Source organism: Lutjanus erythropterus, chromosome 23 (assembly GCF_056507025.1).
Source record: "Lutjanus erythropterus isolate fLutEry1 chromosome 23, fLutEry1.hap2, whole genome shotgun sequence".
Classification (NCBI taxonomy): domain Eukaryota; kingdom Metazoa; phylum Chordata; class Actinopteri; order Lutjaniformes; family Lutjanidae; genus Lutjanus; species Lutjanus erythropterus.
Genome location: NC_139339.1, coordinates 19,612,118 through 19,624,119, shown reverse-complemented (window position 1 = coordinate 19,624,119; position 12,002 = coordinate 19,612,118). Strand labels below are relative to the sequence as shown.

The window sequence follows — 12,002 nt, the reverse complement described above, 5'->3', positions numbered from 1 at the left end:
GAAGGAATAAACAAAGGAACAGGCGAAATGGAAAAGTAATAGAAAAAGATATGGAAAGCTAAAGAGAAAGAAAAAAGGCAACATGAAATAGTGGTGTCTAAGAAAAAGTCGAAAGAAAGTAGGGATTAAAAATTATTAAATGAATGAGAAGTAAAATACTTACTCCTGGAGAGTGTTAAAAGAAAATGAACTGAGAAGGGATTAAATGAAAAAAAGACAGTATACAGCAGGAAAAAGCAGAATGGGATGAAAGAGCTCGAGGAACAAGAGGGCAGAGAAAATGGGATTAAACGAAAGAGGTGTGAAATGTAAAAAAAAAAATGAACGTACACAAGAAAGAGAGGGCAGAGAAGAGAACGAAATACATGGATGAGAGAGAGGATTAAAGGAAAATTAATGGTTAGTCTGAAAGGAGGAGGAAGCGAGGGAGATTAAATAAAAGGAGGAATTTCAGGATTGTGACAGATAAAAAGAAAAGGAGGTGCAGATGAAATGAACATGATCATGAGAAAGGAGTAAGCATGATGAAAATAGGTGTATGAATGAATTAATGAATAATTTATTTTTGTGTATGTTTACATGACCCATCCCTCATGGGATTATTCTTTCAGCCATCATCTAACGGCACATTAACATCATCCAAACATAAACCTGACAAATATCACTCCATGAGATATCCAACAATGGAAATAATAACAACAGATTCATCGATAGGACTGGGTGTTAAAACCCCTGAAGATTCAGCACCACACTTACCTGAGTGGAGGTGACCAGTATGTAAAACTACCAGTATGACATCATCATCAGCTGTGGACCTCAGCACCACTGGGTGTTTTTTGGTTTCTTCGCTCCTCAATGAGTGTAAACTTAATATCTTTGGGTTATGGGCTAAACAGGACAACTGATAAGGTCATCTTGGGCTTTGGGAGACACTGCTCAATAGTTTTCACTATTTTCTGACATTTTACATAGGATCAAACTGTACATTATATTAACAAACAGGTCAAGAGAAGATGAGGAAAGCAAAAATGGAAAGAGTGATGAAAGCGGAAGAAAAACTAATTTGTACAGAGGAGCTGAGACAAAAAAAAATGAGGAAAAAATAAAAACCTGACAGGTGAAGGGAAATAAAGGGTAGAGTCAAAACCAGGCGTGTTGGAAATATGAAGGAAAAAGAGGAAAGGTGGCTGGGCACCGAAGTTCAATGACACCGATCAAAGTGCTTAAATATGATCAAATATTAAAAGATGCCTTGTCATTTTAACCAAGTTTTGTAACTCAAGAGTTTTGACAGTTATATGTTTTTATCTAGTCCAATACTGTACAGATATTCTGCTGGTTTTGTTTCATTTTAGTCCAGTTTGTAGTTTTCTTTTTGTTAAAATGGATTTGGTATCAAAAAGAAGTGTCATTCAGGAACCGGTGTCAAAGCCAAGGTAGCGGTACCAGTACTGAACATTTTCGAAGGATACCCATTCCTAAAATCTTAATATTATGTTTGAACCAATAAAGAACCTCTGAAAGAAGAGTTTGGAGTGGACGGTTGCACCACTTTCCTTCCAGCAGTCTGCTTTGTCTTCTTTTAGCCGTCACCACAACTTTTCTCTAACCATATCCAAGTCGTTTTTGCACCGAAACTTAACTAAACCTGTGACCGATCAAAAGATGTTCATATGGATCATTTCTGTAAAGTTTAAATGGCCTGTTTTGTAATTAAAATTGGTAGAAAGTTGTTGAAATGAAGATGGAGAGAAACAAAGAAAGAAAATGAGTAGGAGGTGAAGGAATAAAGAGTGAAGTAAAAGTGAGTAGGTAGAATACGTAGGTTTAGTGTGGTGATAAAAGGTTCGTTTAGCCGATAGCTTCACAGCTTATGAGGGCGGCCCTGTATGTGTGTGTGTGGGTGTGTGTGTGTGTGTCTCATGGGGGTCAGTGAAGATGGCAGGCGTGTAATCAGTGCTGTGGTGTGTATGGCCTTGTGTGTCTGTGTGTGTGTATGTGTCCTGAGGTGAAAGAGATTAGCTACAGGCTTGCTCTCTCCCTCCTCGCGGCACTCCTCTTTTCTCTCGTTCCCTCGCTCAGAATACCAGTCGGCTTGTTTACGGGGGCCAACTGACGCCAAGACCCCAGCTCACACTCCGTACGACCCCGACACACACACTGGGACTCACTGACACACACACACACACAGGCGTCACCCTGGGTTCAAAATCCAACAGTCCTCAACTGTTCTCAAACATGCAGGAGAAGCCCTGTACAAACAACAAATAAACACACACACACTATAGAGCCTGACCAATATGGGATTTTTGAGACCGATATGGATTTTAGAGGGGAAAACTTACTGATATGGTGGCTGATACAGTGAATTATTTAGCTGGAATGAAAATAGACCTCTTCTATATGGACTGTGCACAGAATAAAGATAAGTAGAATCTATTTTTAGAACCCCCTAATAATTGAATTTGATGTGCAAGTGAAAGATGGTTAGTTTAATATTTTGATGTCTAACAATTTAATGTTCAAGCACCCAAATAAGACAAATCAAGTTCAAAGCTCACTGTGAACAGTTGTTGTTGGGATTTCTGAAACTTAAAGCCTTGAAATTGAGTTGTCTCAACTTTTTTACAGCGCACCACTTGTAGAAATTAATGTTCATGCTCAGTCAGTTGCTAAACATTTTAATACGGAAATACTGATATATCTGTGATAGGCACATATCAGTCTGATATATCGGTCAAGCTGTAACACACACACACACACACACACACACACACACACACTTCACAAGGCGACTAACTTTCACACACACTCTTAGACACTCAGATCAAGCAAGACAAATGCTAGAAAATCTCGATCGTCCACACACACACACATTCAGCACAACCTGAATTTAAACACACTACAAAACCTTTCTCTTTCACACCCACTAGGATGCGCGCACACACACACACACACAAACACACACACTCTTTCTCTTTTTCAACAAGACCCGGCGACATGACTCTAACACCCTGCCCTCCCCTTCCTCCCTCCTCCTCCCCCTCCTCCTCCTCCTCCTCCTCCTCCTCTCCAGGCTGTCATTTGTCTGCCAATCTATCCCGATGCATAGCGAATCCGACCAGGTCTTTTATTATTCCGTTTTTCACCCTTTTTTTTTCCTCCTCCTCCTCTCTTCCCTCTCTCCGGGGGTGGACTGGGGGGGGCGGGTTTGTATTTTCCCACAGGTTTTGCCAGAGCCGGCCCGGTCGCAGGCTTCCAGGGTGACACGTTGCTTCTGGCCTTCAGTGACTTGAGACAAGTAGGTCTTTGTCTCCCTCGTGGTCCTCTCCTCTCCTTCGTTTTCTCTTTCTCTGTTTTTTTTTCTCCTCTCTACTATCTTTTTTCTACCTCCTCCCCCTCCTCGTCCTTTTCATCCTTCCTCCCATCCTCCCTCCCAGTCCTCCTCCTCCTCCTCCAAAGCTTTCTCCTCCTTGTCTTCCTCCTTCATTTGGATTTTTTTTGTTTTGTTTTTTACCCTTTTTTATTCTTCAGCAATTCCTTCTTATTTGTGTTTGCTGACCTCCATCTGTCTCCTTTTTTCTCTTCTGCTTGTTACATTTTTTAAATTTCCAACATTTCCACAGAATTTCTTCCTTTTCTTTATTATTCACCATCCACTGCACCATCTCTGTAGTTGTCTTTTTTTCTTGTCAAATTCTTCAGTTGATTGTATTTGCTGATTAAGTAATCACATTAATCTACCTTTGAAGCATCAAAACTACACATTTATTAAGAAAGTTTACAAAAATATAAACAGATCAACTCAAAAGGTAAAGAAAATGTCATAATTTAATGTATTTAGGTGAAGCTTCTTATCTGCTAATCTGATGCAGTAGCTCTGACAGATCAAATCAAATGGTTGCAGATGTGTCAAACGTGTCATCTTTTCTTTTATTTCACCAGGTCACTGTCTCATTGTGATTAATAGCCTATTGTTATTATGAGTCCTGTCTTTCCCTCTCCCATTGACGTTTTTTTCCCTGTCCCGTCCCAATCACGTGATGGGTAGTGAAATTGACTCCTATCCCGTGGGAATCCCATGACCAACAGGATTCCCCAAAAAATGTCAGCCTCTGATTACCGTATACTGTGCAGTCAAATATGATGGACAACTAGAAAGGATTCTTCATACAGTCCTTAGTTTGTGACAAGCCTTCGTTGGTGAAATGAAATACACTTTCTACTTGACATGTGCCCCTTTGCAAGTGAAACAACTTGCAACTACACAACCTTCAAGTATGATGCTCCTTTTATACAACAGTTAGACTAGCACCCTTTATTATTTAACAGTAATAAGCAACAAGAAATTATTCATTTTTTGTTTATTTACTCATTTATTTGACTCCGCCAAAATAAAGTTCCACAACTGAACTTTGACTGGGCTGTTGCCTAGCAACACATAAACTAGTTCCTAAAATAACGTTAGTTTGCTAAGTACTTTTTGTAGGTTGACGAAGTGCCACAGTAGAGCTCTCCTTCAGTTGTCCGGATTGATCCAACTGCCTCAAGACTATATTCGGTCTGTATTCTTTTTAATGGACTGAATGTTTATTTTTGAGACATGGACCAAGACCGCTTGAGAAAGTTGGACTCTGTCCACTTCCAAACGGACTCTGGTGCAGCTCATTTGTGGTTTAACAAACAGATGATAGCAGATTTGTGAGTTGATCTGTGAGCATGATTTCAAAGCTTAACTAGTAATAAATCCATCTGCTGATTGTGAAATTTGTTCAGTAAGCAATTGTATAATTGATCTGTATAAGCCATGTATACATTTATGCAAATCATTTCGTAACAGTGGTCACACGTACATCATTCTAGTATTACAAGCACATACATGTTTGTAATACTAGAATGATGTACTTCTGCTATGTTTGATCAGTCCTAGTCTTGTACCATGTAACGTTTACTGGGGTAAACCTTGGCTTTATGGTTCCCTAAATGTGACTGAAGGGATTATAGAACGTATACGCAACTGAGATGTTTTATGAAACACTTGTCCTCAATCATTGAACAGGTGAAATGTCACCACCAGTTCAGAACCTCTTTACTGCCCCCCCCACCCCGCACCCCCCCCAGGGGCCACCCTGAGTCCTCGGACGAAGCACTTTAGTGCAGGAAGTGGGCCCGGCTGTGTGCTGGGGGTGCGTCTTGTTTCGGGGTCCTGGGAAAAACGGAGCAGAACCAGCCGGAGGAGGGACAGAACTGGACGTCTCCACTGTGTTCTGCAGAATACAGGATGTTGGGCGGAGTGTGTGTGTCTGTTAGTGTGTGTGTGTGCGCGCGCACGCACGCTGTATTTCAACTTTATGGAAAAAAAGAGTGTTTGGCAAGAAAGTGCGTACGTGCGTGACAGCGCGTATGAGCAAACTTGTGTTTGCCATCGCCGTTTTTCGAGTGTTTTCTTTCTGACAGACTTTGGTGTGTGTTAGTGTGTGTTTCATCGTGTGAAACTAAGCGGAGTGTGTGTGTTTGTGTGTGTCATCGTTGTGAATGTGTGAAACAGGGCGGAGAGCCCAAGCGAAAGTTTGTGTGGCTTTCTGGCTGCAGTGTGTGTGTGTGTTTGTCATCGTTGCTGTGAAAGTGGATAGAAAGTGTGTGTGTGTGTTTGAGTGTGTGAAACTAAGTGTAGAGTGTGTGTGTGTTCGTTTGTGTGTCATCGCAGTGAATGTGTGTAACAGGGCGGAGAGCGAGTCAAAGTTTGTGTGTCTGCCCGTCTTTGATGCGTGTGTGAGTGTGTGTTTGTCGTAGTTGTTGTTGAGTGTGTGAAAGTGGGTGTAGAGTGTGTGTCTTTATTTTTGTGTGTGTGTGTGTGTGTGTGTGTGACAGCGGATGACGGATGGGCCGGCAGGACGGAGCAGGGGACGATGAATGAGGTGACAGACAGAGACGGATAGCCCTTTATCCCTCCGTCACAATCCCTCTTTCTCTCTCCTCTCTTCTCTTTCTCCGCCTGTCGGGATGATGCAGTGCCTCTTGTTCTCTTGCTCGGAGGAGGAGAAGGAAGGGGGGAAGATGGGGAGAAGGAGAAAAGAAAAAAATTGCATTCATCCGGCATCGATGTTTACTTCAACCCCTCCTCTCTCCTCCACTCTTTTCCCTCCTTTGGTCCCACTCTTCCTCCATTTCCATCCCCTCTTTTCTTGCCTCTCTTCATTCTCTATCTCCTCCCCCTCCTTCTTTTGCCGATCAGAATCAGTTGACTTCATCCCTCCTTTTAGAGTTATTCAGCGTCCTTCTCTCTTTTATTTCTTTCTCTGTCTGCCATTGTTTTTTGCCTCCATTCTTATCATATCAAAAGAATTCCTCCAGCCCCCATATGCACTTCCATACCTAATTTCTGTGTGTACACATCTGCCAGAGCGCATCTTTTTGTGTGCACATTCTTTCAGGTAAATTTGTCATCTTCGCGTGTCAACATTTGTGCTTTCATATATGCTCATATGTGATGCTTTTGGAGCGGGTGTGTGCGTCTTTGTGTGTGTGTATGTGTGTGTGTGTGTGTGTGTGTGTGTGTGTGTGTGTGTGTGACCTGGTGGTGAATGGTCGATAAATCACGCTGACGGGGCTGTTTGTTGTGTGGTCGGGTCCCGGTGTTCTGGAAGGTTCCGGGGTCCTGGGACAGGGCCGAGACAGGAGTTCCCCAGGACACACACATTCATACACTCTCACACACACACGCACACACTTAGATAGCAAGACGGACACACACAGCGCGTGCAGATTGAGTTGAAAACATGGTTTGTCTTTGAGCAGTTTGAAAAATGCAGCATGTGAAAAATTGAGAGCCATGATGTTGTCAAATTGTATACATTTTTTGTGTATATAGTGATATTTTCACTGTGTTTATGCTGTTTTCAGGCTTATAGCTGCACAACATACTATAACATCATTAAATGGTTATCTCAGTATTTTTAAACCTGGGCTGCATTCATATTTTGCAGTCTAAATGACTAATAGGTAGTGTTGTAGTACTCGAGATCGGTCTTGGTTTCAAACAATATTTGAAGGTCTCTGTCTCATCTCAGAAGTGACCACATTTTTACTTGGTCTCCTCTCTGTTTCAGACAAGAAAACTCAACTGCAGGGATATTTCTGATTTGAAATGTTTGTTACCGTTACCCTTTGTCATCCCCCTTCACATGCACCCCAAGAACCTGGAAAATTTGGCAACCTTAACTACAAAGAGTTCATCTGCAGAACGGCATCTAAAAGAGGCATAAAGAAAGGTAACACTAGGTGTAACCTCTTGTCTAGACTGCAGACCGCAACCGCGTTCATGCCACACTGTGTCTGCATAGGATCTGTGTTGTCTGTGCTTTTCAAAGCATCAACAGGAAATAAGCAGCCAAACTCTCTGTGCCGTGTGCAATTTTCGTTTGATATGTGTGAGTATTCCTCAATATGATGCACGGCGGTGTGTGTGTAGTGAGTTTTGCAGGAGAGAGAAAAGAAACAAAGTGTTGCTGACTGCACTCAAAGCAGACATGAGTTGGCAATCAGAGCAGAGGGATTTAAGGTCAGCACTGACATTGTTTAGTGGCAGTAAATGTACAGTGAAGGTTACATTTTGTCCATGAATATACACACTTAAGAAGCTCAAGTAGTTCCTGTGTCTTGCTTGCTCAGAAAACAATCCAAGCTTGCCAGTGGCAAAAAAGCATTAGCCTTCAAGGATTATGTTGCAGCTGCCGACTGAGGCCATGTATAATTCCAGTCAATTCCAAAATTTTCCATACCTTGTTATTTTATGCCATATTAGTGATTTAGATTCCAAAATATTTAGGGGTTTAAAAATACCAGTATTATCCCTAAATGTTTGGTGTTGTTTTTAAAAATTCTAAAGGTACCTTGGTTTCAACACCAAAGCAATACTTTACTTCAGTACCTTACTTACTTTTGAAAAACATGTTTATATTCCACATGATGAACATCTCAAACACATCAGTGTTTGATGTTTATCTCAGCACTTGGCAGCCAAACCAGATCTTCACCTGAAAATAATACAGTATAAATGTAGCAAAAGTTCATTGTAAACATCGGATCTGATCAACAAATCAGGATCAACATCAACTTTTGGTACTCTGACAGTTTTCGGTGCTCTGCTGGTGCTGCAGACACATACCGGTCAGTACCCACAATTTAGGTTCCATACCCAGCTATGAATATCATACTGTTTCTCCTTTAGCAGAGTCTAAAGTTCTTTCCATTTGGCCAGAAAAACAACACTGCCTTTCCTTGCTTTAACAGATGGGAAAGTTCTCAAGTTCCTATTGCATGAGATAAACATAGCAGGCTTCCAATTCCATACCAGTACTATGAAGTATACACTGTTTATCAATCTGCAGAAGAGCTCTTTAATACTTTACTATTTTGTACAAAAGGAAAATGAAACAAGAACAAAGCTTGAGTTTTAAATGCTGCTGTCAGTGTAAAAGTTGGATCATTCACAATTTTGTCTTAATTTTGTAGCTTGCTTCTGTAAAAGGAGGACTCCAAACCAGGTTATACCCGATTGGCCCAAATATTAAGACAACAATTTTTAGTCTGGGTCATGTTATATTCAAGGACTAGATATCTACATATTCACAACAGATGACTTTTTTAATGCAGAGTACAGTCACATTATTGGTTGTTTAGTGTTTTGTAGCTTCAGTCTTCTTACAAAGAAAAGGAGTTTTCTTATAATGAAAGTTGTCTAATTTTTGGTCCAGTACAGAGTCGAGCAACACAATCAATGAGTTGCCAAAGTCCATTTGTTGCCAGTGAAACTTTGCAGAGTAGACAATCAGCAAACTTGCCAGCATGTTTGGCAATTTCTTGCATCCTTAACAAGTTCCCAAAAAAACTTACATGGAGAAGCAGTTTCAGATTCAAATGTCTACGAGTTTTGTCAGAGTGACTACATGAATAAACATAGCAGAAATCAGTGCTTTAAAAGGCACTGTGCCTTGTGTCCAATTTCATTGGATCAGTCCCTCTCTCAGAGCTGTCTGGATCTGTAGTCAGTCTATGCTGCTTGGAAACTTTACTACAGATTTGATCCCCTGTTTATGTTGGACTGCAACATGAGAGAGCTGTTTGGGCTCACAATATTTGTTCACAGCTAAGTATTAGTTAAATGGACAATTATTCTTTAATGAATCAATTAAAGTTTAGTCTACAAAGTTTGTAAATTCCCAGAACATCTTCCAATGATGTGTGTCATCTACCCTGAAGTTCAAAGCACAAAGATATTCAATTTACAGTATAAAATGGAAAAAGTAATTTATTTAGGATTGTAGGTGTTGAGTAATTTTCTGTAAGTTGGTCATGTCACCACTGAACTAAAGACATACTAACATACTAACCTTTAATGTTACAACAGGACTACCTGCTTGAAGGTGTATCCTTCAACTGATGACACATTCTTCATAATAACAGTCCACTGTTATTTTGTTTTTAAAAGCTTTTTTATGAAGCAGCAACATCACGAAATGTTGGGTTTTCATGATTTCAAATGACCCCAAATACAGCTGAAAGCAAACATAAAATGGTAAAATAAAACAGATTCCCGAAAGTACAAACACCTGTGACATGGACACATTTAAAACTTTTTTTGCAATTGCATTTCTGAGTTAGTCTGTCTTTGCTAAATTCATTAACAGAAATTTTGCTAAAAATATACAACAGTTCTAATGAACTTTATGAAAAATTGAGTTGTAGTGATATGAGGTACCTGCAGGACACATACTCTCCAGGTTTAACTGAATGGATCTATTGAATATAATTCTTTTTTTTTCAAAATCACAAATCAAATCACACTAAAAAGCAGCAGCACACAGCCCTAATTTTTTCACTTTTATGACCAACTGCTTCAGACTGTCCAGAAAAGGCTGATTCACTTTTACAAGCTTATCTTAGCTGTCATCAGCTTTCTCCTGTTCTCTGCAATTGCTAAATAATTTGGTGAGCGGAGGAGGCTGATTGTGTTGGTGTGTGTGGGTGTGTGTGTGCACACTCCCCAGGCTGCCCTTCTCCACAGATCCTATCAATCCTCCTATATTTAGAACATTCAGAAGTCTGTGGTTACTTGAAACCTTTGGCTGGCCCCCGTGTGAGTTGGTGTGTGTGTGTGTGTGTGTGTGTGTGTGTGTGTGTTGCGGTGTGGCGTCCCCCCAGAAAAACGCTTGCAACAGTAGAGTTCCACTCATCCCCTTCTCGACTCGTTCCTATGCCAGGCATTCTTCCACCTTCGGCCCAGTTGAGTGTGTGTGTGTGTGTGTCTTTTGTCATTGATTGGTCCCGGGTTCATTCCTTTGGTTGACCACAGACAGTCAAATTCCATCCATTCATCATGTCATCTCTTTTCCCCTCCGCCCCCTTTTCTCTTTCTTACGTCTTTTTATTTTCTCAGTCTCCAGTTTATTGAACTTTTAACTCTTTTCTTTTTTCTCCCCATCTTTCCTCTACTCAGTTTCATCCTCTCCTCCTCTCTCTGGACTTTACTTTGTATGTCCTCACTTTGTTCCACTTATAACTTTTTCTCTTCTTGATCAATCTTCTAATTTCTTCTTCTAATTCCAGTATTTTCTCCATTTGTCATCTTTCTTTTTTCTTTTATCTTCCCACTCTGTATCTCCCTTTTCCTCCCTAAGTTAGTCTATCTCTCTATCTCCCATTCACTCACTTGTGTCTGTCCTACACTAACTGGATTTCATTGGTCCAACCACTCAGTTTCCTTTGCAGCACACACACACACTCACACACGCACGCACGCACACACACACACACACACACACACACACACACACACACACACACACGTTTGCTTTGAGGACTGACGTTGTGTGTATCTAGACCATTACCTCACGAGGCTTCCCTCTTGCTCTCCAAAAGCAACATGTCACAGCATGACAACTGCTCCCCTTATCCTGACTGTGTGTGTGTGTGTGTGTTTGTGTGTGTGTGCGTGTGCGTGTGCGTGTGTGTGTAGATTGACTGGCGTAGCCAGTAGCGATTATCCAGTGACAGGATAGCAGATTCTCCCTCTCTCTTGTGTGTGTTTGTGTGTGTGTGGATGTAATAGACAGGCTAAGGGATGAGATGAGGCCCAGTGGGAGAGGAAACCTCCATCTCACCTCCACGTAACCCAGACTAACGAGGCAGTGAGAGGGAGGGAGGAAATATGGTTGGAAAAAAGAGAAGGAAGGGTGGAAGGTACAGAGCTGTATTTTAGGGAAGCACAGAGTAAATACTTATGAAATGTCCATCTTAATCATTTTTCTGAACATTATATTTTTACTTTCCCTCAGGAACACTAGTGAGCTTGATTATCAAACAAATTAGGAGAGAGCCACAAACTAAAAACTCCAATACAGTTCTTTTAGTTTTAATTCAATAAAATAACTTTGTGATGACTATGTTATAGTGTGTGGCTTTCAAAACAACTACATCACCAAACTCAATTAGCATAGATAAAGGCCTCATTAAATTAAGCCTTTATCTCTTTAAATTTTCTATTTTCATTTCAGGTCTCATATCTAGATAAAAATTTAGTGTAATACATTTTTATTTACACTAATCAGTGTCAGCCCTACCCCAGCTCACAGGGTGGTGGCAATGCACCTGAAGATGGTGGCTAACAGATAAAATCGGCCAAAGAAAGAAAGCCTCTTTTTTTTTGCAGATTAGTTATAACTATAACAATTTAGTGGCTAGCTTACCCGAAACCAGAAACAAACACAGCTTCATCGTCTTTACTCATGCCTCTCAGTCAAATGTGTAATAGGACTCAAGGAACATTTCCAGTTGAAAACAGGTTCCAAACTGTCCAATCCACTGGAACCGGCAGTATGCTGAAATATCTTTCGGCACTACATGGGTTTAAATTTCAGCAATTCTATGTATATGACATTCAAGGCAGCAGTGTGTCTGTTACAGAAGGTAATAATAACATTAGTGCCATGCAGCCAGGCTAC

General features: G+C 40.8%; 1 protein-coding gene across 2 annotated transcripts in view; it reads left to right on the top strand.

The window, feature by feature from the left end:
- Window positions 1-12,002, top strand: part of exoc6b (exocyst complex component 6B) — a 116,855-nt gene that overhangs the window by 79,686 nt on the left and 25,167 nt on the right. For both annotated transcript variants that reach the window (XM_084712533.1, XM_084712532.1), the window contains one exon: window positions 3,228-3,301. In XM_084712533.1, the coding sequence (XP_084568659.1) occupies window positions 3,228-3,301 (74 nt within the window). The remainder of the gene's footprint in view (window positions 1-3,227; window positions 3,302-12,002) is intronic.